Source organism: Symphalangus syndactylus, chromosome 8 (genome assembly GCF_028878055.3).
Source record: "Symphalangus syndactylus isolate Jambi chromosome 8, NHGRI_mSymSyn1-v2.1_pri, whole genome shotgun sequence".
NCBI lineage: Eukaryota > Metazoa > Chordata > Mammalia > Primates > Hylobatidae > Symphalangus > Symphalangus syndactylus.
In genome coordinates, this window is record NC_072430.2 from 58,612,087 (window position 1) to 58,639,806 (window position 27,720).

Below are 27,720 nucleotides of genomic sequence, written 5' to 3' on the forward strand. Positions count from 1 at the left end.
ACATGGCCACCCATAATAAAGTTCACATTTCCTAACCTTGCTGCAGCTAGATGTGACAATGTAACTAAGTCGTGGCCAATGAGACGTAAGTAAAAGAGTTGTGTGCAACCTCCAGGAAGTGCTGTGAAAAACAGGATGCATGCTCTTCTTCTTTTCCTTGGAAATGTTGACGTGATGGCTGGAGCTCACACAGAAAGCTGAGACCCTGAAGTAAAAATTATATGCCAAGAAATCCAGGGCAATAAGACAGGAGGAAACTGGGCCCTGGTGGTATCAGGAACCTTCCTTGGCAGTCAGGACTGCTTTTTTCTAGATTTATTTCATGTGAAAAACAAACTTACATCCAGTTTAAGCCATCGTAATTTAGGGGTTTCTGTCACCCACAGCTGAACTCACTGTAACTGGTAAAAACAGTGCATGACCATATTTTCATTCATTCTGAAATGATTTCCTGAATATTCACTGTGTGCCAAGCACTATCCTGGCTCTGGAAATGCAGCACTGAACAAAGCAGAGCCTCTCCCCTTGTAAAGCTTTGTTCTAGTGCAGTATCCACACAGCTCCTAACACAGTGCTACACAGTAGCACCGAACAGGTAGGTGCTGAAATATTGGATGAATGAGTCCACAACGAGCCCTGCTGTTTATCCTTCAGTATTAAACTGATTTTGTTTATGAATCTGAAATTCGGCCAGGCGCGGTGGTTCACACCTATAATCCCAGCACTTTGGGAGACCGAGGCAGGAGGATCACAAGGTCAGGAATTTGAGACCAGCCTAGCCACATAGCGAAACCCCGTCTCTATTAAAAATACAAAAATCGGCTGGGCGCAGTGGCTCATGCCTGTAATCCCAGCACTTTGGGAGGCCAAGGTGGGAGGATCACAAGGTTAGGAGTTCGAGACCAGCCTGGCCAATAAGGTGAAACCCCGTCTCTACTAAAAATACAAAAAAATTAGCCAGGCATGGTGGCACATTCCTGTAATCCCAGCTACTCAGGAGGCTGAGGCAGGAGAATTGCTTGAACCTGGGAGGTGGAGGTTGCAGTGAGCCAAGATTACGCCACTACACTCCAGCCTGGGCAACAGAGGGAGACTCTATCTCAAAAAAGAAAAATAAATAGATAAAATTTTTAAAAATAAATAAATAAATAAAAATACAAAAATTAGCCAGGCATAGTGGCGTGCACCTGTAGTCCCTGTAGTACTTGGGAAGCTGAGGCAGGAGAATCGCTTGACCGTAGGAGGCGGAGGTTGTGGTGAGCCAAGATCGCACCACTGCACTGCTCCCTGGGCAACAGAGCGAGACTCCATCTCAAAAAAAAAAAAAAAAAAAAATCTGAAAATCTTTGTATGACGAACGCTCAAAAAAAGAATCACAACTATTTTTTAAAAGAAAGAAAATTGGCCGGGCGCGGTGGCTCACGCTTGTAATCCCAGCACTTTGGGAGGCCGAGGCGGGCGGATCACGAGTTCAGGAGATCGAGACCACGGTGAAATCCCATCTCTACTAAAAATACAAAAAATTAGCCGGGCGTGGTGGCGGGCCCCTGTAGTCCCAGCTACTCAGAGAGGCTGAGGCAGGAGAATGGCGTGAACCCGGGAGGTGGAGCTTGCAGTGAGCCGAGATCGTGCCACTGCACTCCAGCCTGGGCGACAGAGTGAGACTCCGTCTCAAAAAAAAAAAAAAAAAAAAAAGAAAGAAAATTATTTAACCAAACTTCCCTGTTACCATACTCTCTGCCCCCCCCAAAAATAAACACATTAACAAAGTTCTATTGATACCTTTTAAAATATAATGAAAAATGATGACAGCCCAAAAAAATGAATTGCAGTGTTACACAAACCCCCATTTTTCTATTTCTTTTTTTTTTTTTTGAGACAGGATCCCACTCTGTCACCTAGGTTGAAGTGCAGTGACATGATCATGGCTCACTGCAGCCTTGACCTCCTGGGCCCAAGCAATCCTTCCACCTCAGCCTCCTCGGTTGCCAGGACCACAGGTTTGCACCATCACACCTGGCTAATTTTTTATTTATTTATTTATGTCTCTTTATGTTGCCCAGACTGGTGTCTTGAACTCCTGGACTCAAGCAATCCTCCCACCTTTGCCTCCCAAAGTGCTGGGATTACACATGTTAGCTACCATGTCCAGCCCTCTATTTCCTTATCCATAATAGGAACATGTATAGGACTGTTGTGAGAATTAAATGAGATAATGTCTCAGAAAAGGTTAATAAATATTAGCTACATTCATTCAACAATAAATATTAACAGTCTTAAAAATAATCACATTCAGTAGTTCCATTTCTGGGATTCTATTCTTAGAAAATAATCCTTAATATGGGGGGGAAATCTTATCCAAAAAAGTTCATCCCAGTGTTATTTATAGGCAGAAACTAGAGATTTAGTGACCTTTTCCTTGCATCCAATGGTGAGCTAAGGCCTAGCACTCTGGCTCAAGCACAGATCTATAAACCCAGGACTAGCCGGGAAGAGGCAGACAGGATTGGAAAGAAGCAGAGAAGAAAGGAGATTTTAAGTCCAAATTCCTGGCAAGGCAGACTTACAAGAAGAAGAAGTTCAAGATGTCAAGTACATCGGGGTAGGGCCAAGCAAGAGAGCCAAAACAAAGCTTGACCCCTGAGATCAGGCCCCCCAAGGGAATGTTCCAGAATGTGGATCCTGGAGATATGCCCTGAGAATGGGTGGGGAAGAGAAGGAAGAAGCCTCCACGGAGCATCTCAGTCCCAGTCAGTGGGTGGGCCAGTAGACACTGGGTCCTAAATAGAAACGAGAAAAATTTCTATCGAGAGAGGAATGGATAAATCATTGAATACTGCAATAAAATAGGATGTAACAACTACAAAATACTGATTAGAAAGACTATAGTAATCTGAGAAAATCCTTGACTAATGCAAGCATATACGTTTATGTACATACAGTACATGTGGCATATATAAGGAATTATATGTGTGTATGTATAAGTGTACATATATGCTTACATATATGTACATACATATGGACATATGGTATGTACTTATGTGTAAGCATATATGTATAAATATATAAATCTCATATATATATATGAGATAGTAACTATGGCATATGCATAGAAAAAATACTTAGAGAAACCAGAGCAAAATGCTAATGATTGTTTGATTAGGAAAGCAAACGGTGATTTGCATTTTCTGTATATTTGTTAAATTTTATATAATGTATAGGTTTAGATTACTTTTATATTTAAAAACTTAAGTAGGGAGGCAAAAGGAAAATTAGGTACATTTATCTGAATCTAATAGTTCTTCCAGAAATTTGTTTCTTAACAGTGAAATTTGTGTGTCTTAGGCAATGAGCCATATTTTTAGCCTCCTAAATCCTTTCCTCTAAATGTCAATTGATGAGTTACTGGAAAAAGAATCTTTCTCTCTTGAACTAGTTGTGGCTCTTTTGGAAGAACTGTAACTCTTGGCTAACATGGGATATTATCTGGAGGACAAAACTCCAAACTCATTTATGGGATCCACTCTAATGGCCAGCAATTACCTAGGCCCTTTCCAAAGGTCCTAACTTGCTCCCAAGGTGAACCCTATTCACATGTTGCATGAGGTATTTGAAAGAAAGTAAAATGCTACAAATAAAAATGTTATTACCTTCCTCTCATTATATATTTTTTCATTTCTATTAGAAACTTATGGACAGAATGTCTCCTTTCAGTCCCTGGATTCACCAGAACCCAAGCAGTTCATTTGTGATTTTGGTAACCCTATAGCCATGATCAGAATCAATCTATGTGACAGATTGACCATGTGATTATCAATACTAACTTTTAGGCCTGCCAAAGACCTCCCATGAAATAAATCCCCAAATCAAATCAAATGAATATTTAAAATAACATCCTTAGTTATCAAAGCTTGATGTTTAATTTTTGGATGAATTTTTTTAATTTAGAATTTTAAATTTGTTTCTAATAGCTCCTCTAAACAATTGGGAAAAATGTGATCATAGACTGGATATTAGTTAAGACAGAAATGCATTTAAATAGCAGATATTCTTAACTTTAAAAAGCAAGTGGCAAAATTCGGGCACGGTGGCTCACACCTGTAATCCCAGCACTTTGGGAGGCCGAGGCGGGCGGATCACGAGGTCAGGAGATCGAGACCATGGTGAAACCCCGTCTCTACTAAAAATACAAAAAATTAGCCAGGCGTGGTGGCAGGCGCCTGTAGTCCCAGCTACTCGGAGAGGCTGAGGCAGGAGAATGGTGTGAACCCGGGAGGCGGAGCTTGAAGTGAGCCAAGATTGCACCACTGCACTCCAGCCTGGGCGACAGAGCGAGACTCCGTCTCAAAAAAAACAAAAAAAGGAAAGGGATATGGGAAAACAGACAGTAAAGAGGTGGCAGGAATCATCCCTGAAAAATAAAAAGGAGTTTATATTCTTGCTTACATATATGTATGTATGTATAAGCTTACATATATATATATAGCTTATGTTATTTGTACTTTCTACAATACACATATAATGTGTTTGTAATAACAAAAGGTTATTTTCAATTGAAAAATAAAAGTTCCCCTTAGTCTTAAAAATTTAGATCTTTGCATTTCCTGGTTCTGTCTAGGTACCATGTTCAAAATAAAATGCCAGAACCTACTACAATGCCAAAAATGTGGGAACAACCTCTTCTTAAGTAAAGAATATAAATTTTAAAAGAAAATCTCATGGGAAAAAGTTGCTCTTGCAAGACTCCCTGCGCAAGTTCAAAGGCATAATTCATTTTGCATAAGATTTTGATAAATAAATATATTTTAGGGATGTTTACAAAACTAAATTCATACTCTGATCATTTTGATTTTGCCCACCGTTAATCAATGTCTCCCAAAGAAACTCTGCAACTTTATATCCTAGTATCTATTTATAGTATTCCCTTTAAAATATAACAGCAAGATAAACTAGTGATAAGAAATACTTCCTACTTTGGTATCCCTGAAATATTCATCTGTTATAGCTAAATATAAAAGTAAATTATTCATTGACCACTTCAGCTGTAATGATTCCAAAGCAGCTGTTGTTTACCTGGGCAACCGTCTTCAAATTAAAATAATTCTCTGAATCAACTTCGGGTTCCACGCTGCTAGTCCTTATGTTTAACAGATAGGCTGTAATAGCTCCAGAATAACCACTGTGGGCCAAGAAGTAAAAAACCCTTTTCAAAAGCATAATTATATATTGTATTTATATTATAGTCAGAGATATTATGGTAAGATAAATAACTAAAAGTGACAGTTCTGAAACCCAACAAAATGACTCACAAGGAAACAAAAGGCACTTTTACACTACCGTTCAGGCAATATACATATGTATAGAGAATGTTATTTTCTTAGCCACAAAGAAAGAATTGTATAGGAATAAATGATTATATAGTTCTCCTCTACCCTCCAAATTAAAGGTTTGCACCTAGAAAAAAGTAAAATAAAATTTAATGTTCCAATCTTTGTCATTGATAAAGGATTTCCTTGCTTTTAATGACTTGCTTGCTATTACATCGTATTTTAAAACCAGAATACAGAAAGCCTACATATGTTTTTCAGAGTAGGGTATGGAATCTGGGTGAAGTACATGGCTGGCTCTCCTGCAGGACTCTGCTGGGTCTTTGAATTGTATCTATATGAATAATAATAATAAATGGGTCAGTAGAGTTCTGGTTCTGCCAGGGCAGTGTGAGCCCAAAATATCCTATCCCTCCTGCTGATTACAACTAAAGACTTGGACAAAAACATGGGAGGAAAAAACTACCTGAGGACTGTAAAAGTAAATAAAAGCAGGTGTATTTGGGGAGATTGGTGAGTTTCTCCCATTTTTTTTTTTCTGATACAGCTTTATCCTGAGGGCAGGCCCCAGTGGCCTATTCATAGCTAAAATTCCAATAGAAACATGTCTTTCTGGCCAAAACTGGGAAATGTTAACCAGATGGGGCAGGTGAGTGAGAGAAATTCCAAAGGGGAAAGAACTAGAGAAAGTAGTCCCCTAATTCTGTGTATGAACCCTAGGCTCAGTCTATCATCTGAGTCAAGAATGCACAGAGCAGACACAAACCAGTATAGCAAAGGCCTTCAAAATTTAACTGAGATATGAACCACCTGCATAAGTCTCAGACTAACCCCTGAACTATGCATGTGCAGGACAGACCCAAAGCAGCACAGCACAGACATATAATTTAATATAAAATTTAAACCAGTGCCCACAGAAGATCATCAGAACTTAGTCACAGCCTAACTGAACTGATTGCCTGCTAAAGCAAAAACATCAACATTCTTCTAAGGATTATAAAAGGACTTAGAAACTATGCACTATAACATTGACAATGTGCAGGATGCAATCCAAAATTACTTGACAACCAAAGAAACAGGAAAATGTGACCAATTTCTTTTCTTTTTTTTTTTTTTTTGAGACGGAGTCTCGCTCTGTCGCACAGGCTGGAGTGCAGTGGCACAATCTCGGCTCACTGCAAGCTCCACCTCCTGGGTTCACACCATTCTCCTGCCTCAGCCTCCCGAGTAGCTGGGACTACAGGCACCTGCCACCATGCCCAGCTAATTTTGTTTTTGTATTTTTAGTAGAGACAGGGTTTCACCATGTTAGCCAGGCTGGTCTCCATCTCCTGACCTCATGATCCACCCATCTTGGCCTCCCAAAGTGCTGGGATTACAGGTGTGAGCCACCACACCCAGCCAAATGTGACCAATTCTTAAGGTAGAAATAATCAACACATGCCAACCCCAAAATAACCTCAATGTTGAAACTGTCAAAGACCTTAAAGGAGCTATTATAACTATGTTCCATGAGATAAAGGAAAATACATTTGAAATGAATAAAAAGACAAAAATTCTTGGTACAGAAATAGAAACTATAAAAAAAAGGAACTGTTTGGAAACTTTAGAATGAAAAAATACAATATCTGAAATTTAAAAAAAAAAAACTCATTGGAGGCACTCAATAGCAGAATGGAGATAACAAAGGAAAGATGAAATGAAGGTGAAGATAGATCAATAGAAACTATTCAAATTATAAGACCAGGCATGGTGGCTCACACCCGTAATCCTAGCACTTTGGGAGGCCAAGGCTGGCAGATCACTTGAGCTCAGGAGTTCAAGACCAGCCTGGGGAACATGGAGAAAACTTGTCTCTACAAAGAAATGAAAAAATTAGCTGGGTGTGGTGCCACAAGCCTGTACCAGCTACTTGGGAGGCTGAGGTGGGAGGACCACTTGAGCCCAGGAGGTTAAGTCTGCAGTGAACCATGATCATGTCACTGCACTCAGCCTGAGTGGGACACTGTCTCAAAAAAAGAAAAGATGATCAAGACCTCCACATTAAAAACTACAAAACATTGCTGAAGAAAACTAAAGACCAGCCAGGCATGTTGGCTCATACCTGTAAAGCCAGCACTTTGGGAGGCCAAATCAGGAGGATCACTTGAGCCCAGGAGTTCAAGACCAGCCTGAGCAACATAGTCAGACCTCATCTCTACTAAAAATCAAAAATAGTAGCGAGGCGTGGTGGCATGCCTGTAGTCCCACCTACTTGGAAGGCTGAGGCAGGAGGATCACTTGAGCCCAGGAGATCTAGAAAAAGAACCAAATAAACGGAAAGGTATCACATACTTAAAATGAAAGACTCATTGTTAAGGTAGCCCTTTTTTTGTTTTGTTTTGAGACAAGGTCTCACTCTGTCACCCAGGCTGGAATGCAGTGGCACAATCACAGTTTACTGCAACCTTGGACTCCTGGGATCAAGTGATCCTCCTACCTCAGCCTCCAGAGTAGCTGGGACTACAGGTGCACACCACCACACCCAGCTAATTTTTCTTTTTCTTTATAACAGAGTTGAGGTCTACATTGCCCAGGCTGGCAATATCCTCATAGTAATGCATACTCTATGTGATACCAATAAAAAGTTTGGCAGGCCTTTATTTTTTGTAGAAATTGACAACCTAATTCTAAAATGTATATGATAATGCAAAGGATCTAGAGTAATCAGAGGAATTAAGAAAAAGGAGGAGTAGGAGGAAAAGAAGGAGAAAGAGAAAGGCAAAATCAGAGGACTTACCCTAACTGATTTCAAGACTTACTACTATAAAGCTACAGAAATCAAGACAATTTGGTATTGGTGATACATAAACCAAAAATCACAGAACTTCTGAAAGAAAGCATAGCAGAAGAATCTTTGCTAACTTTGATTAGGCAAAGGTTTCCTAGATAGAACACCAAACTAATAAACCATGTAAAAAGAAATAGAAAATAGGACTTGATCAAAATTTAAAACTTTTGTTCTTCATGAGGCACCATTAAGAAAGTAAAATGCAAGCCACAGATTGGGAGAAAATATTTGCAACATATATGCAAGGACTTTTTCCAGAGAACTTATAAAGGACTCTTATAGCTCAATAATAAGAAACCAAACAATCCAATTTTTAAAATGGACAAAATATTAAACGGATGCTTCAGCAAAGAAGATATACAGATGGCCAATAAAACTGTGAAAAGATGCTCATCATTAGGCATCAGGGAATGCAAGTGAAAGCCACAATTATATACCACTAATCATCCATTAGATTAGCTAAAAGTAAAAAGAATGAGCATGCCAAGTGCTGACAGGGATATAGAGCAACTGAAACTCTCACAAACTGCTAGTAGAAATATAAAATGATAGAATCAGTTTGGAAGCTATTTTGTAGTTTCTCAAAAAGTTAAACACACACCTATGATAACATCCAAGCATTCCACTCTGAAGTATTTATGCAAGAGAAACAAAGATGCCCGACCACACAAAGACCTTGCATGAATGTTCATCACAGCTTTATTTGTAACAATCCCAAACTGGAAATAATCCAAACATCCAACAAGAAGTAAATGGATAATCAAATTTTTGTATATCCATAGAAAAGAACATAACTCAGCAATTAAAAGGAATGAACCACCGATACGTGAAACAACACGAATAGATCTAAAATATTATGCTGAATGACAATTCAGGAAAAATGTATACACTGTTTATTTCAATTTATATAGAATTCTAGAAAAGACAAAGTAATCTATAATGATAGCACAGCAGTGGTTGCCTAGGGAATGGAGTAAAAGAAGAGATGGATTACAAAGTTCTCAAGGAAACTATTGAGAATGATGGAAATGCTTGCTATGTTGATTGTGATAGTTACATAGTTGTGTACATGTGTGAAAACTGATCAAATTGTACACTTCCAAAATGTGCATTTTATTGTACTTCAATTTTACATCAATAAAGTTGTACCAAAAAAGTGGAGGGAGGCCAGGCATGGTGGTTCGTGCCTGTAATCCCAGCACTTTGGGAGGCCAAGGCAGGCGGATCACGATGTCAAGAGATGGAGACCATCCTGGCCAACACGGTGAAACCCTGTCTCTACTAAAAATACAAAAATTAGCTGGGCGTGGTGGCGGGCGCCTGTAGTCCCAGCTACTCGGGAGGCTGAGGCAAGAGAATCGCTTGAATCCGGGAGGCAGAGGTTGCAGTGAGCCGAGATTGTGACACTGCAGTCCAGCCTGTGCGACAGAGTGAGACTCTGTCAAAAAAAAAAAAAAAAAGAAGAAAGAGAGAGAAAGAGAGAAAGAAAGAAAGAAAGAAAGAAGAAAGAAAGAAAGAAAGAAAGAAAGGAAGGAAGGAAGGAAGGAAGGAAGGAAGGAAGAAAGAAAGAAAGAAAGAAAGAAAGAAAGAAAGAAAGAAAGAAAGAAAGAAAGAAAGAAAGAAAGAAAGAAAGAAAGGAAGGGAAGGGAGGGAGGGAGGGAGGGTGGAAGGAAGGAAGGAAGGAAGGAAGGAAGGAAGGAAGGAAGGAAGGAAGGAGAGAGACAGAGAGAGAGAGAGAAAGAAAGAAAGAGTGAGTGAGTGGAGGGAGGAGGACCCAATTTGTTGACAAAAGCAATGGGTAGCTCTATGGTTTCTGTTTCCAGCCATACCGTGGACTAGAAAACCTGGTATTTTCACTGCTAAACATTTAGAAACGATTAATAAACTATTACAAACACCTCTTGAGTGTATAATTTGGGCTTCCCTTGAAGAGTTGGGAGAGAGGTTGCTGGTCCCTTAAGCAAGGAGCCTTGGTTTTGATAGTCACTCAGGGACAAAAACTTGGCCCTTACAGGGTAGGATTCAGGAATGAGACTGCCCTGTATTCCTGAGATCACTGAAGGGCTACACCCTTAGTGAAAAACTGGACTAGAAAAAAAAATCACTCGCTGGTCCAGGATGAAAATAAGGAAGCTAGGCTGAGCACGGTGGCTCACGCCTGCAACCCCAGCACTTTGGAAGACCGAGGTGGGTGATCACTTGAGACCAGGAGTTCGAGTCCAGCCTGAGCAACATAGCGAAACCCTGTCCCCACTAAAAAGACAAAAAATTAGTCGAGCGTGGTGGCATGTGCCTGTAGTCCCAGCTACTGGGGAGGCTGAGGTGGGAGGATTGCTTGAACTCAGGAGGCGAAGGTTGCAGTGAGCCGAGATCTCGCCACTGCAACTCCAGGCTGGGCAACAGAGTGAGATTCTGTCTCAAAAAAATTAAAAAGAAAAGAAGGAAGCTTATGGGCCTTGTTTGCCTCTGAGAACATGTAACCACAACCTATCCCTCATACGCACTTAGGATTTGAATTTATACTACCTCTGTAGTCAGAGAAACCCACCATGGATAAATTAACTTAAAAAGTAGTCCAGCTTGGAAATATCCATGAGGCACCTGGCAGAAAAAACACAAAATTTCTCCATATGGCAAAATCTTTAACCACGCCTCACCAGATTCCTTCAATAATACCTCACTAAAAGCAAGCTCACAATACAAAATAACCAAATATATAAGAAAACCAGAAAGGCAATAATGTGTGTCTAACAAATGTATAACATTTGGGTAGCACTTTGTTGCTAAATATTAGAATATTTCTAAGCAGGGCAATTTCAAGTAACCTACAAAATCTGGTATCTTTTCCTCAGTGAGGAAATATTTGGAACCCCATTAAAAAGAATTGGGAATGATATTCTGCCATACAGGTCCAAGAAATGGAGAATGCAAGTTATAAAATAATAAACATAGCTTGAAACTTCATTTTGAAGAAAAACTACAGAGGTTATGTATTAATATGTACATATAACAGAGTATACAAATGTATACACTAAACTTACCAAAAAGTAGGATTTGGGGAGGATTGAGGGAGAAGAGTTTTTAAAATTGACATACTGTTCAGATATAGTTTTTTCTTTTGACAATGAGCATTTTTAATTTTTTTTAAATAAAGGAAAATATTTTTAGGAGCTCTTTTGCTTGTAACAACAATAGCAACTATTTTGTCATTGAAAATAATGGACAAAACCCAGTTTTCTGAGCGCAGTACAACTGCGAGCTACAGGAAAGTCAAGCAATGGAGTAGGAGGACAAACCCAAGATTCTTTGAAAATCCTGTTTTTCACACTTCTCTTAATTTGGCATTCTGTCACCTACAATGTAATTACTCAGGTGATTCTTAGAAAGTGTCCCCTTCTGAGAATAATACTTACTGAGAACTACTTGGAAATGATTCAAGAACTGACTGCAGGTCACAATTGCCTTACACAATAAACTTTATAGCTATGCCCCAAAGAGATCAGATCACAGCATTAGAAAAGATGGTGAGATCATCCTTTCACTTGGGGTTGGCTTAGATCTAGTCAAGTAATCAAAGAAATTCTGAATACTAAAAGACGAGTAACTCTACATTTTGAAGAATTGAGATGCCTTAAAACAAACAAACAAAAAAAAGATGTCTTGCTAAAAGATGTGACCAAAAGCCTTGCTAGAGGTAAGAAATACATAAAATATAGAAAAAAAGGAACATTTCCAAGACAAAATTTAAAAAAATGAACAGTAAGGGATTTTTGTTGCATTAAAACTTAGCATCTGAAATTCAGCATTTGAAGAGTTCATTTTAATTGGATATATTTCATAATAAGCATCTGAATTATGATAGACTGAGCTGATTCTGTAATTTCCTTTTAACAAAATTTATCCTCTCATTGGCCAAATTTGGGACATGCTGAATGTCAAAAAGAACAGAGACTGTAAAATGATTGTAAAACATCAGATAAATAAAACTCCATGTGTCCGTAATGATATTCAAAAAGAAAAAATAAGGAAGGCTCTTTTTTAAGAATGTCAACTAATAAAAGTAGAAGGAAGGATATTTAGAAAACTATCACTTTGCATCCCCAAAGCAATCACTGATTCAAGCAAAGATCAGCCATGGCCAGGCGCGGTGGCTCACGCCTGTAATCCTAGCACTTTGGGAGGCCAAGACAGGCGGATCACCTGAGGTCAGGAGTTCAAGACCAGCCTGGCCAACATGGTGAAACCCTGTCTCTACTAAAATACAAAAATTAGCTGGGCATGATGGCAGGTGCCTGTAATCCCAGCTACTCAGGAGGCTGAGGCAGCAGAATCACGTGAACCCAGGAGACGGTGGTTGCAGTGAGCCGAGATCGCGCCACTACAACTCCAGCCTGGGTGGCTGAGCGAGACTCTGTCTCCAAAAAAAAAAGAATCAGCCATGTAAGTTAAAGCCATTAAGTGGAATTTGTTGAGGGATAGGATAGCCACAGTACCAAAGAATCCATCCCCAAATATTATTTGCATAAGAAGACTTTCATCATGAAGAAATTTATGTTCACCAATTTAATCAAGGTATCAAATAGTGGGACAGCCTGCTGTTGTTTCTTGATGTGAAAGAGTTAAGAGTATACAACATTATTAGTGAAATATTCTTGCCAAGAATGTTTAACCTGAATTCAATCAAGTCTCACCCAGTTTATAGGAAATAAAGGGCCCGGATTCTAAGACAACATAAGGAAACAACCAAATCCGACATGTTGGCCTTTCTACAAGAAAACTGTCCTTACTCTTTAAAAAGCCAATTATCTGGCCAGGCGTGGTGGCTCACGCCTGTAATCCCAGCACTTTGGGAGATGGAGGCAGGTGGATCACTTGAGGCCAGGAGTTCAAGACCAGCCTGACCAACATGGTGAAAACTCATCTCTACTAAAAATACAAACTAGCCGGTCACACTGGCGCAGGCCTGTATTCCCAGCTACTCGTGAGGCTGAGGTGGAAGGATCACTTGAACCTGTGAGGCGGACATTGCAGTGAGCCAATATCATGCCATTGCACTCCAGCCTGACGGACAGAGCCAGACTCCACCTCAAAAATAAATAAATAGGTCAGGCGCGGTGTCTCACGCCTGTAATCCCAGCACTTTGGGAGGCCGAGGCGGGTGGATCACAAGGTCAGGAGTTCAAGACCAGCCTGACCAACATGGTGAAATCCTGTCTCTACTAAATATACAAAAAAATTAGCCAGGCATGGTGACGCACACCTGTAATCCCAGCTACTCAGGAGGCTGAGGCAGGAGAATTGCTTGAACCTGGGAGGTGGAGGTTGCAGTGAGCCAAGATCAAGCCACTGCATTCCAGCCTGGGTGACAGAGTGAGACTCTGTCTCAATAAATAAATAAATAAATAAAAACCTAGCATCTTTTGTTTAATGTGGGGAGACCGTTCTAGACTAAAAACAAACCTACAACCTACAATCAAATGAAATGCATGACATTGACTGAATCCTGCTTTGTAGGGGAGGTAGGAGGGCAAAAAGCTGCTATTAAGAAGTTCTTGAAACACATTGGGAAATTTTCTATATAAATATTTGATATTATGAATTACTACTGATTTTCCTTAAGTGTGATCATGATATTGTGGGTATACAGGGGAATCTCCTTGTTCTTGGGTAATGTACGCTTTTTAAAGATAGAATATGATACCTGAAATTTACTTTAAAATATTTTATCAGTGTGGGGTAGGGAGAGGGGAGGATTGCTATTATAATCTGTTTTTGACCTGAAAAATCAGTAATATAGTTAAACCTAATACATATATACAGTTATAGCAAGCATGGCAAAATGTTGGCAACTGCTGAATCTAGGTGGCATATAGTTGTTTATTATATTATCCTTTCAACTTTTCCATGTTTGAGATTTTTTGTAATATAAAGTTAGGAGAGGGTATTCTTTTCAGAAATATTTTCCTTAGATGACACCTATAAAATTTACCTTAAATTTTAAAGTACCTTAACTAGAAGTTGTCTGCTTTCCTTCGTTTGCTTGCTCATCGTCCATTCTAATACTAAAACCTATCTATATTGCAAATGATATTCTTATGCTAGAATAGGTCTAACATAAATCTCACAAATAACACCAATAACCAGCACAAGATTTATAGGTGTAAACATCTGGTTTTATACCCAAATAACAAACTTAACAGCAGTAAAACAAACCGTTTATTACTGCATGTGTTATATTAAATTTACACAATGATATATAAAAACACATACTGTTTATATTATATAGTAATTTAACATCAACAGGAATATCAACACAAGCACTACTCATGCACAAAACATGCATATATTGGTATACAAAAAGCAATTTTACACAATACTGTTTACCAAAAATTTTTTCTTAAAAAAACAGCCCTTCCACATAGGATCAGCGGTCCAATCTGGACTGGATTGCACTAATATGTTCAGGTCAATGCTTCGGTGGCATAGCACTCAGTGAACAATTCTGGGATTGGAGTCATGCCCAAGGGTTACTTCATTAATAGCGAATGTCTCTGTGCCCAAGGACCAAAATTTTATCCCAAAACTAAATCCTCCAAGCAATGAAAGGTTGGACTGGCTACAAATTAGGGAGGGAAAAGAAGGCATCAAAATATTGGATAAACGGCCCTAGAAGGGGTTATTAGGAACAGGGCCTAGGCACCAAGTGTGGCAAAAGTTTTTGTGAATCGTTTTAAGGTCCTTATCCAGGCTGCTATCTCTGGATTTAAGGTCTGGCCTCCAAGTCATGAGTCTAGTAAAAAGAACAGTTCTGAGAATAAAACCGAATGGGGATACATCTGAGAAATGTAGACTACATAAAAAACTATAGAATACAATGACTGCCCCTCATACCTACTTCACACTATTGTATGTGGTGCCCCTCAACAGGAAAACCCTCATGGAGACACTGCCCTGAAGACTCAAGGAGCAAATATAAATCCAAAAATTCCATCCACCTGACCTTGGGATCAAAAGATCTTATCCCAATAAAACTTGAACATCAAAACCTGTACCTTGCCGGATGCTCAGAAAGTTTAAAATAAAAAACAGCTGGTACCACAAAACTCACTATCACCACCATTAAAACCTCAATATTTACTTCTAACTAGCAAAACATTCTTTACCTTCCATTAAAGGCACTAGCGTCCATACGTGAAGATGAAACAATAATTTACCTTGGTTTTATATTTTTAAAAAAAGCATTCCATTAAAGTATTATACAAAAATGAAAGCACCACCTTTTTTATTTTGGCAACTAGGGAGAAGAAAAAAAAAACGCTTTCTACACCAATGACGTCACTCAAACCGTCGTCATCAGTTTCAAAGAGCCAGACCGAAAGCGGAGGATCTTCTTCTTCAGGTTATGTGAGGCCTTAATTTTGACAAAGGTTTTTGAGGGGTGGTTGTGAAGGTCTGGGGCCGTTACCGTTTGAATGGGCAGAGTCTGGACAAACTGGGACCAAATCAAGCCCCCGCTTTCTTCAGAGTCGCTGGTGGTTGTACTCTCCCCCACGAACTCGCCCTCGCTCACACTCGACTCGCTGTCCCCGAAGCAGTTGGTGGTGTAATTGCTCTGCTCGTCCTCACTGGTGTCCACCACGGTGGAGTGGAACAGGGACTCGCACTCGGCCGAGTACTCGGAGTCGCTAGCCACGTAGGCGTAGGGGCTGGCGTAGGGCAGTGGCACGGGGCCGGGGTACAGCCCCACATTCTCCCGGCGACCCCGCCGGGCCCTCCTCAGGGCTTCTTCGTAGGAAATCTCGGCCGAGGACTTCCACCGCCGGTAGTCAGTTCGCTTGTGCTTAGGTTTGGCCACCACCGCCTCCCGTCCGTGGCCATGCGCCCTGCTCCCCGCCCTGTGGCCCCCGCCCGCGGGCCTGCCGGGAAGACCAGCCTCGGTCCCGCCCCCGCTCTTCCTCCCCTTGGAGGAGGCTTTCTTGGGTTTCTTATTTGTATCCAAGTCATCCGGGAAGCGACACTTCTTGCTCCCGGCCCGCGTTTTCTCCCTGACGGTGGGCAAGCCGTTCTCCAGCCCCTGGAGGGCTGGGCCGCGGTGCTTCAGGCTGGAGCTCTTCGCGACGCCCACGTTCCTGTGGCCCCGGTGGAGCCTGACACTGGGCTGCTGCCCCGGGATGAACTGGGCCTTGACCAGGTGCGCTTCCTCCAGGCTTTGGGAAGAAGAGCCCTCGCTCTTGAAATCCAAGGCAGGCCTCTCTTCCACGGGGAAAGCTGGAGACAGCAGGGGAGGAGCGGCCGGGGGGACGCCCTGCAGGCTGTTTTTCTGTAACGTCTTTTTCAGGGGCTGGACAACTTTGTTCTCCTGCGGCGGGGCAGGGCCTCTGCCAGGACTCTCTTTTGGAGAGGCCCCTGAGAGCTGAGCGCTTTCTTTAGGGGACTCCCCTGTCCCAATGGCGTAACACCGAGCATGTTCTTGCGAGGCTGGCTTGGCCGTTTTCGGCAGGTGCTTACTCTGAAGGTCGGAGGCAGCGCCTGAGGGGCAGCCCTCTGGCAGGGGCAACCTCTTGCTTTCGTTTTGTTCGGCCTTTGGTTCTTTTGACCACTGCTTCGGTGGGGAGAATGTCCCATTGTCCAGAGAAGGTATCCCGCCAGAGGGCAGACACGCCTGTTTCGAATTCTTAAGGTTCACACTGTTGCCCTGTGAGACACCGGCCGGGGCTCTGACACAAACGCTCCCGTTCCTCAGAAGCCCTTTCGTAGGGTCAGCGTTCACGCTGGTTCTTGGTTTGTTGGTCCTTACAGGGTGTGTTTTTTTCTGGACTAGGCTCAGAATGTAGCCATCCATTTTCTTGCTGGATGAAGGATGGGAAGCAGACCACAGACTGCTTGGGGACGGTAAGGAACTGTCTGTTTTGACGGCATCTAGCTCAGATCCACCGCAAATGTCACTGGCATGGTTTCCAAGCCTGTCCTCTTCCCTCAGAGGGTTGCCCGTCAGACAAAGGAGAAACATTGGGCTCTGCACAGCCACAGCATGAAGTGGACTGGGATAGCGATATACATCATTCCCGTTTTTAGACACCAGATCACACTGGTACTTGGGATTCACATCTGCAATGACATCAAGGGAATTAAATTGTGGTGTGGAGAGGGAACGGCAAACTGCCCCTGAGGCCTGGTCTTCACAGTGGCCTTCTTTATATTCCAACAATCCTATGAGATCTGAAAAACATTTAAAGGTACACTCTGAAGAAATGAATTGGTCAGCACCAGCTTGACTCTTTGGCCAATTTTTATGAAAAATCCATGGGTAGAAAGAGATTGCCAAAGGTTAAAAAATGCTGCCCTACCATTTCACATGTAGTTACTGCTACTGGATGAGGGGGAAATATTTAACAAAAATTTTTGACAGCATATGATATATCCTCTGAAGAAAAAATATTCAGCCATTAAGAATGTTTTCAAACTACTGCATAATAGAGGGAAAACACTTTAAAGTTTAGTGAAAATCATGATATAATACTAGAATATGATTATAATCTTATTAGGATCACATGTATGCAAAGAAAAAACATCTGAGATGAAACACACCAAGATTCTAGTAGTAGTATTTCAGTATGATCAGAAGTAAGTGATATTTAGTTTCTTTATTTTCTGTTTTCTGAATTTTCAATCATAACTGTACTGCGTTTACAACTGGGAAAAATAAAATTTTTTGAATCACTGTTTCTCTAGGCTGCTCTCCCCTCTGTTCTATTCCTGGCTTTCTTTAGGATAAACTGTACGTTCAGTAGGCTTTCTCCTCATTTTGTGTTTTTTTAAACCTAATTCTTAATGACATCCATTCAAATATAACTGTCAATTGAAAGGTGATGGAAACTGATCAAACTTCAGCAAAAACTGATCAGATTTAAATAATAATCACCTTATATTTTCAATAGTGATGCTAAAAAAATAAAACGGGCCAGGTATGATGACTCACGCCTGCAATCCTAACACCAAAAAGCTGAGGCCAGAGGATCGCTTAGGCCCAGGAGTTCGAGACCAGCCTGAGCAACATAGTGAGTGAGACCCCATCTCTCTAAAACAAAATTTTTAATTAAAAAAAACTTTTTTAATATGATAAAGAATTCTTTTTTTTGTTTTGTTTTGTTTTTTTTTTTTTGAGACGGAGTCTCGCTCTGTCACCCAGGCTGGAGTGCAGTGGCGCGATCTTGGCTCACGGCAAGCTCCGCCTCCCGGGTTCACGCCATTCTCCTGCCTCAGCCTCTCCGAGTAGCTGGGACTACAGGCGCCCACCACCACGCCCAGCTATTTTTTTTTTTTTTTTGTATTTTTAGTAGAGACGGGGTTTCACCGTGGTCTCGATCTCCTGACCTCGTGATCCGCCCGCCTCGGCCTCCCAAAGTGCTGGGATTACAAGCGTGAGCCACCGCGCCCGGCCGATAAAGAATTATTGATAAGATTTTAAAAGATTGGCCGTGCGCGGTGGCTCACGCTTGTAATCCCAGCACTTTGGGAGGCCGAGGCGGGCGGATCACGAGGTCAGGAGATAGAGACCATGGTGAAACCCCGTCTCTACTAAAAATACAAAAAATTAGCCGGGCGTGGTGGCGGGCGCCTGTAGTCCCAGCTACTCGGAGAGGCTGAGGCAGGAGAATGGCGTGAACCCGGGAGGCGGAGCTTGCAGTGAGCTAAGACCGTGCCACTGCACTCCAACCTGAGGGACACAGCGAGACTCCGTCTTTAAAAAAAAAAAGAAAAAAAAGAGCTTGTTCTAAAAGCAAACCTCTCTAGCTAACATCCTTCCCCATCCTTCCTCTCCCAGCAACCTAAGCCCTATCTTTGCCTTACTTAAAGCCACACTGACAAACACTTCACTATTCATCCCTTTTCCCTCTTTAGAGTTGAACAAAACAGATATCCTAGCCCCCAAGGCCTGGTGCAACTGTCTCAATTATGTGAGGAAGTGGCATTTGGAAGAGCACGGGTCTGTCTTGAAGGAAAACCTAAACCAAAGTGCCTTTAATGGGTTTATAAAGTTTCCCTCTGAAACCAGATCTGTGGAATGAAGGGGAGCAATTACCAATGAACTTGAGGCCCAGACCCTCTAGATAACACAGTTCTGTGCTTCCCCAAATGATTGCTGCTGACAACACACAGATATGAAGACACCAGCCAGTTAGCTCCCTTGGCTGCTCAGTGTTGTTTGCCTTGCCTGGACTCAAAAATTCAGGCTTATACCCAAGTGGAGAACACAGACAAACCAGGATTGTGATGACTTGTGCCAGCACCCAGAGCAATTCTAATTTTCATATTTTCTCTACTCTTACAAGAATTCACAATATAACAGGACTAAGGAAGGAGTCTTGAGTTCCAGCAACAACCCTGCCATTCAGCAGATGGAGAACCTCTGACAAATGGCTTATAAGCCAAGATTCCTCTTCTGTTAGATGAGAAGGTTGAAAACAACAATTTCTGAATTCCCTTGGGATGATGAAAAACATGGACCTGGCAGTTAGGCCTAAGCTTAACTTCTGCCTCTGCCACTCACTATCTATAGAGCCTTAAATAACATATCTAACCTTACTAGGCCTCATTTTTTTTAATACATAAAATGGAGCTAATAAGACCTGTACTGTGCAGAACTATTGGGAGGATTCATTGGAGATAAATGTATACAGAGCATCCAGTACAGTGTGTGACACATACTGGAAATGCAGAACTCTTCTAGTACAATAGCATGATTCCTTCTGGGGGTCATTGCAAAGATATCCCAAAATAAGGAATAATGGCACGTCGGCACCCACTTAAAAGAAAAAACAAGCTGCCATCATGCAGAACATTCTGGAGAACATGAAAGGGCCACTGCTCCCTGAAGTGCCAACCAGTTCTTGGCCAGGCTGACGGACATATTTAACTTAATGTGAGTATTAGATTGATTGATTGAGATGGAGCCTCACTCTGTTGCCCAGGCTGGAGTGCAGTGGCACAGTCTCGGCTCACTGCAACCTCTGCCTCTGGCGTTCAAGCGATTCTATTGCCTCAGCCTCTCAAGTAGCTGGGATTACAGGCACATGCTGCCACACCCAGCTGATTTTTGTATTTTTAGTAGAGACAGGGTTTCACCATGTTGCCCAGGCTGGTCTTTTTTGTTTTTTTTTTTGTTGTCATTGTTGGTTTTTCCTGAGACGGAGTCTCTCTCTGCTGCCCAGGCTGGAGTGCAGTGGTGCGATCTCGGCACACTACAACCTCTACCTCCTGGGTTCAAGCAATTCTCCTCCCTCAGCCTCCCAAGTAGCTGCGACTATAGGTGTGTGCCACCATGCCCGGCTAATTTTTGTATTTTTAGTAGAGATGGGGTTTCACCATGTTGGCCAGGCAGGTCTTGAACTCCTAACCTCAAGTGATCCACCCACCTTGGCCTCCCAAAGTGCTAGGATTATAGGCGTGAGTCACTGCACCGGGCCAACCCAGGCTGGTCTTGAACTCCTGACCTCAGGTGATCCAGCTGCCTTAGCCTCCCAAAGTGCTGGAATTATAGGTGTGAGCCACTGCACCCGTCTGAATTTTAGCTTTACATAATTCAAAGAAGAAAACAGTTCCAGAATGAAAGAAAATACAGACAACCTAACAGCAAAGGCTCAGAAACAGAGCTTAAGACCTACAATATTGGGACAGGATTTCTAGAGATAAACTGTCTTGCTGCTATCAGAATATATAACCAAGTAGCACCCAAAGGGTACTGGAATAGTTCTAGATACTCACCTAGATGAAACTGAGTTCTAGATGTTAAGTATGGCACTAAATGCCACAAAGTGATGAACCTTCGTTTTTCCACCAGTGAAAGGTGCTGGAGCCAAATAACCTTTTAAGGGCCCTTGATGCCTTCCAATTAAAATTTCTATCAGTGCTAAAAATTCTTACCTGCAGATTTGGGGCAACCATCTGAGAGAGTCAAGGTCGCCTCCAAGGGGCTGCAAAAGCAGGTGCTGGAATGACAACTGGATAAACACTCACTGAACACCGAGTTAGAGGAATTGGAAAGGGATCCTGAAGCCCCATCACTCAGCTCATAAAACCCTACAAATAAAAACACCATTGGAATTAAGATCATATCAAGAAATAATGCATATTCATGCTTAACAGGAAAATGAATAATCATTTAGGAAAAGGAGATTTTTTGTTTGTTTGTTTTTTGGCCAGTTTTGGTTCATTGGACTTTGGTGTCCTAATCTTGTGGTCTTATTTCAAACAATCCTTAGGAAAAGGCAAAGAGCCCATAACTAGGGGTACATTTCAGAGTTACCTTCACCCTCAAACTGACCTTATTCCTTGACCCCACCTTTGAACATGTCCAAGGAAAGAAACTTAGATCTGTCAAGCCTCATCTTTATCATGGTTGTTTCAGAAAAATAAGAGAAAAATCTATTTAAGGAGCCAAATGGTTTAAAAGAAAAAAAAAAAAAAACTTTTGAAGTGGTCTCAGGAAGTTGAAGTGTGACTAATTTTCTAGCCCAGTTCTGACTTACTCAAGTTTCAAAGGAAGGCAGCTCTTGCAGAAATTTGAATAGCTTTTATTTTTAAACTTGGGGGACTCCAGTCACATTGATCTCATTATTAAAAATTTTGTTGTCTGAGTTTATTTGCCTCTTATTCCGATGAAACTGAATGGCAGACTTCTTTTTTGTTTATCCTCTCTCTCTGCACTGGAAACAAACTCCATTGCCATTTGCAGGTCTGGGAATGTTAACCACAAGGGGCTGAGATATAACTCAAGAGTGCAGAATTCTGTCCTTGTGCTCAATCACTCACCTGAGCTAGGCCGACTGTCTGTCTCCAGGTGCTCTTCAGATGTCTTTTCTACATCCAGTCTCAGGTCACTTATCTGCTTGTCAAGCTCTTGCAACTGATTCAACAAACCAGCATCTCTTCGCCTCAAACAATTCTGATTAGGAAGAAACAAAAGAAACATGAACGTACAGGGGTGACAAAAGAACCAGAAAGTCTACTCTAAGGATTCAAATTACCCATCTGAAGAGTTCACTAAAACTTAGAAAACCAAAATTTTACTGGGTGACCTGAAGTAAACAAAAACTTCGAGAATTCAAGCATACGTCCTATGTTTAATTCCACTTTCTCACATTTTATGGTGATATAAAGTTTCTTCATAAAAATAAGACTTGTTTTTAGTTTCAACTAATATATACAAACTGACTTTTCACAGATAGGGACAAGAAAAATGGACTGAAACTTTAAATCATCTGGTGTATAACCAGTCTTTTAAAAAACAATACTTCACAGTAGACCCTTTAATTTGAAGTGAGAATAAGAGATTTCCTATAATATGCTATAATCTTAGGTGAGATTTTCTGGCCAAACGTCTTGGCCTGCAGAGTTTTGTTTTCTATTAGTTGCTTTGTGGGGTTTAATCAGTCTTAGGGCCTTTGAAAGTGAGAAACTAATACTAATAGCCAGTGCCAAGTATAATGTGAGCTGGCAGAATCCAAAACCCTCATGGGAAGGCCCATCGAGATTTGAACGCCTCTGGGTTTCCAAAGGTGACAGCTGGATTGTGCTAACTCACACTGCCACCTAGTGCTTCCTAATGCTGGAAAAACGGGAGAACTCAAAAAGCATCTGGTTCAAATCATGAATGCCAAGTCTACAAATGAAAATAGTACCATAAATACTGACTGGACTGGAATTCTCTTGACATACTGCTTTGCTCCCCTCAAGCGAACAATAGGAATGCGCCACTTACAATCTTGAGATTCATGCAGACTTTAAAAAGGTGCAATTGCACAAAACAATAAAATGCAAAAGTCACCAGCCATAACCTGTGAGAACTGGCTCAAATCAATGTTACATAGGAATCTGGTCTGTGACCAAAGAAGCACAGTAAAATGCCAAAACAGAGATATTACACAAACCACAGTGTACATCCTTACAAAACACATGCATATGAATATCTACGCCTCTTGTCTTTTGACTTAAAAAGCTTGGAGACACAAACCATGTTTGTTTGCTACAATTAATTTCTTCAGGAAAAATGAACCTATCAAGTAAAAGCACTTTGGTGCTTTAAAACACACACACACAGAAAAGAAATGATCTGAAAAGAGATAATAGAAGAAAACATATGACAACCGCACAGCATCACCACTTTATTGCGGGAGGGCCACTACCTAGCATGTGGCTAGTTTAGATAGTATCACTTGGTCAGGAGAGGACGTTTGCTGTTTCCAAAACTACATTTTAAGGTCACTGAAAACAAAGCTGTCGCCATTATTCTGAGGCGGGGTCAAAAGCTGTTCAATACATTAAGCTACAAAGTTCTTTTTCTTCGCCATTAATGAAGACTGCATAGAATGACTGAGACACTGAGAAATCCAGTAAGATAAATGCTCCCCGAGAGCAGGTTCTCTTTTCTCCCACCTCCACCACCAATCACAGCTGGCAGAACGTATAAAATATGAGAGGAAGGGACACAGTCTGCAGCCAAATTTCCATCATTTCCATCTAGTTTGAGCTGCCTTATACAAAGGGCTTCTATTTGAAATTAAGCACCAGCCTGGGTCAAAGCTGGCATGCTGGGGAGAGCTCTTGGAGAGGCACGGCTCCCTAAAGGCGCTCCAGTGTAATCGTAAAACTCGGCCTTGGACAGTTAAGCACGCCACAAACCCCCTCCTTGGCTTTTGGCCCCTCTCGGCGGGAGGAGATGAAGCCAAGAAAACCTCCAAATAAAATGGTATTTTAAGTGGGAGTTTGCAAACCTCTGGGGAGAGGGCATATACTCATCTAAGGAGACCGAACGTTAGAACTAGGCGACTCCAAGAATCCCGAAGGCAGAGGAGGAGGGAAGAGGGGCCACCCCCTTCCCGCAATCCGCGCGTGGTCGCCAGACACAAAGCGGGCACACGCCAGAAACGCGTGGGCGTCAGCAGCCCATACGCCGCGGGCACTCAGGAAGGGGACCAGGGAGGTATGGGGCGGGCGGAGGCGTCCCACAACAGCGAGCATCTCCCCAGCCAGTTAACCTCGCGCCCGCCCCAGGCCACCTGCCCGAGACCTCCAGCCCCTGGGCAGGGACAGCCGTACTCCACCTTTGGGCACGACCTACCAATTGCTTTCTTAGCAGCAAGATGTTCTCCTCCAAGAACTTCTCCTCCAAGCGACTGCGCTGCGCCGCCTCCCCCAGGAGCTCCCCGGCGCGGGGCGCAGCGGCTCCCGCACCCCCGGCGCCGCGCAGGGCGCCCCGGACCAGCAGCTCCTGGCGCTGGCGCAGGTACTCCAGCTCCGCCAGCCCGGCCAGCGTGGCCTCCTGCCGCTCCCGGGTGCGCTGCCGCTCGGTGTCTGCCTCGCCCTTCTCCCTCCAGCGCCCCTCGGGCTCCGCCGTGCGCTGCTCGCCTCGGGCCGGCGCCGGAGGCTCCAGCTCCTTCGCCGTCCCGGCCGGACTCGGCTTCATGTCCCCCAGTCGGGCAGCGAGCGCCGTCACCGCAGCCGGGCCGCCCAGGCGGAGGAGCAGGGCGCTAGGGCTGCGGCCGCGGGTGGGCTCATGCCGCCCTGTGGCGGGGCGCGGCGCTGGCGGGGGCGGTGGCCAGAAGCCCTCGGGTCCTGCGCGCGGCCGCCGGCTGCTGCTGTCCCGGCCCGGGCGGCGCCGTCCGCTGTCGCCGCGCGTCCCTCGCCGCGGCCCGGCAGCTGATAACGCCCTGCCCGGCGCTACGTCACGCGCGGCGGCCCTGCAAACCCCCGCCTGGCGCCCGCCTCCCCGCGCCGGCCCCTCGGCTGCGACGCTTGCGCCCCCAGGCTTCCCCTCTTCTGTCAGGCGCGCCGCCCGGCCCTCAGAGCCGCCTCCTCCTCGCTCGGCCCTCCCCTCGCCTCCCCTCCCCTCGCCTCCCCTCCCCGCCTCCTCCCCCGCTCTCCTCGCGGGCCTCCTCGTCCCCTTTTCGGGTTTACTGCACCCGATTTTGCCCTCGCTCCTCATTGGCTCTTTCCCGTCGCCTAAAGCTCGGGGCGAGCGCCTGGAGCCCCAGCGTCCTGTTACAGTCGGGCGCGCAGGCAGGGGCCGCGACGGGACGCGGCAGTTGGGCTCTGCGGAGAACTTTCTGAAACTCGACCAAGTTGCAGTACAGTCTTAACCCTTTCCCCACACGGCCACTCCTCATTTCCACTCACACCGACTTAGGTTTCTTTCACTTCCCAAGCAAGGTATTCCAAGTGTATTCACAGACACTGTGGGGTTGGTTCCTTAACTCCACTTTGTAAAGGCAAGCAATACAGAGCACAATGCAGTATTGTTCTAAAACTGTTAAGGTTTGTCGTCGTTTTAATTTTTTAACGTCGGTCTTACGATGGACAGCATTTAAAATTAGGCAGGAGGATGTCGCTGTATAGCGAGAGGTTGCATCAATTCTTTTACAAGCCTACGATTTGAGTGCGCGCGCGTGCGCGCTTTGGTTTTTGTTTGAGCTTTTATTATTACTTAGTCTGCGTTTACAATAAGAGCTCTGACTCAGAAATCAGACTGTCTGGATTTGTATCCCAGTTTCACCCCTAAATAGCTGTGCGGGCAACTTATTCCCTTCTCTGTGTACGTTCCCCCCACTGTAAAAGGGAGCAGCTGCTATGGGAACCTGCTGTTGAAGAATTATAATAGTATGCAGCATATGATATATATTGTGGGGGCTGTGCACTTACAACGTGGCTAGCACATAGATAGTAAAGGTGATGTGAGTTGTAGCTTTTCTCCAGAGGGATTTATAAATCTTCCCTCTTGAAGTATCATGTATTGGTCATCTCTGCTTGGAACACACTACTCCAGACCCCTATCCCACTGAAATTTCCGGTGGGATAGGGGTCTGGAAATTCCACTAGCTGGCTTATCTGTGGAAAAGTACCACATATATCTTTAAAAGCAGTACATCCAAGAACCTCGGAAATTCAATCCAGCAAGTCACAATTGCTGAAGTTCAGGCAAAGTGTTGTGTGAAGGAGTACATTCTATATCACTATTTCAGACACTTGCACTTTTGCCCATCTGCTTACCCGTGCTAGGAATTCCTCTTCTTTCCTCCCCTCTCTGTGTGGTCTAACCACCCTTCCAATCTTTGAGCTCCAGTTAACTATATAAATATCTGATTCTGATCCCATGCTACCTGTATGGTTATTTATGTGGGTGTGCACACTCATATCTATCTACGTAGGTGTTCATGTGTATCTCTTCTCTCCATCTACATTATGAAAGCTTCCTGAAGGCAGGGACTGTTTTAATACCCTCTTAGTATCGCTGTATTCAGCACATTACCTTGCAGGCATTCACCTGACAATTGCTAGAGAGAGACTCGAGAATATAGATTGGTTGTAAATTGTTTTTCATTAACATACTTTTAAACTTAATAGTACCCATTTAGTCTCTACTACAAATAGAATTAAGTTGACATTTACCAAAAAACAAAAACAAAAGAACTCCCTTGCCACCTTTCACTTTCCTCCCCATTGCTGCCTCCCACAGACATGAAAGAACTACAAATTTGATTCATAATTAACAAGGTTGTATATTAGCTCTAAAAATGGAATTATGGTCAGGTGTTCACAAGCATACAAAATCGATTCTCTTCAGGTTATCTATTCTTTATGCCTGCTGTTGCCAAACACTACTTTATAATATAGGAACTAATTTTCCTCCCTAATTTTAGTAAGGCACGAAAGAATAGTGACTTATCCTGCTTGCCAAATGCCACTCACCCATGTCCCCTGTCATTGTTTCATTCTGCTCATTTCTAAACAAGCTTCTTGCTTTCTAGCTCTGAATTAGGTTCCTCTGGCTGGGTGGAGTCTATTATTGTGGCCTGTGTTATGTCACGCTTCTACAACTATATTTGTATAGTTGAGGGAGAGAAAAAAGCTGAAACACATTTTTACACACTACTAATAAATCTTAAGGCAGGCAGACAAGTCGCTATGTCTGCAAACCTCCCCACCCTCCCAACCCCCCTCCTCACCAAATGCCACTTTGAGCTGGCTCATTAGTCCAAAGCAAGCCATTTGCCATAACAGCTTGTATATCTCCATGAAAAAGTGTTCTCAGCAAGTTTAAATATTAAAACTAATATATTCAGATGGTTCCGCCAATAAAATGGTCACGAATAGGAAAAAAGGTTATGCTTTCCAAAGTATCCATTACACATTAATAAATAATGCTGTTCATTCACATGCCAATTAAAACAAACTCGGGCTGTCAAATGAAGTTAGAAGCAAGGAGCTCAATGCTGTAATTGTTTTTCCAGGAAAACTCCCAATGTCATCAGATTAAGTGAGACAGCCTGGGTTGCCCCTAATCTCTTTTTAAGCTAGCAGCCAAATTTTCTCCCCTCCAGTCTAGTTCCCTGGATGTTCTTTTCTCTTTGATTCTTTGTTTTTGTTGCAGGTATTCTGGAAGCAGTTGAAACTGATCGCCTACTGCTCCCTTCTGTTGCCAACAGAATCTCACTTCCCCCTACTGTTTTGATTTTTCTTTCCCTTTCTTTTTAAAGCAGGTGCTGGTACTTCTTCCTCCACTAGTGG

The 27,720-nt window shown here is 42.9% G+C and overlaps 1 protein-coding gene across 9 annotated transcripts in view; it reads right to left on the bottom strand.

Moving 5' to 3' along the window:
- The window catches only part of DACT1 (dishevelled binding antagonist of beta catenin 1), a 143,890-nt gene extending 118,912 nt beyond the window's left edge, over window positions 1–24,978 (bottom strand). For 4 of the 9 annotated variants that reach the window (XM_063644566.1, XM_063644567.1, XM_063644565.1 and 1 more), the window contains exons 1-4: window positions 24,278–24,978; window positions 21,970–22,102; window positions 21,082–21,237; window positions 15,623–17,376 (exon numbers count right to left, since the gene is read on the bottom strand). In XM_063644566.1, coding sequence (XP_063500636.1) covers window positions 15,623–17,376; window positions 21,082–21,237; window positions 21,970–22,102; window positions 24,278–24,622 — 2,388 coding nt within the window. In that variant the 5' untranslated portion in view covers window positions 24,623–24,978. Of the gene's footprint in view, window positions 1–2,567; window positions 2,781–5,073; window positions 5,180–15,422; window positions 17,377–21,081; window positions 21,238–21,969; window positions 22,103–24,277 lie in introns of those variants that run through there. The other 5 variants (XM_063644569.1, XM_063644570.1, XM_063644568.1 and 2 more) reach the window with 4 other exon arrangements.
- Window positions 24,979–27,720: the final 2,742 nt, after the last annotated feature.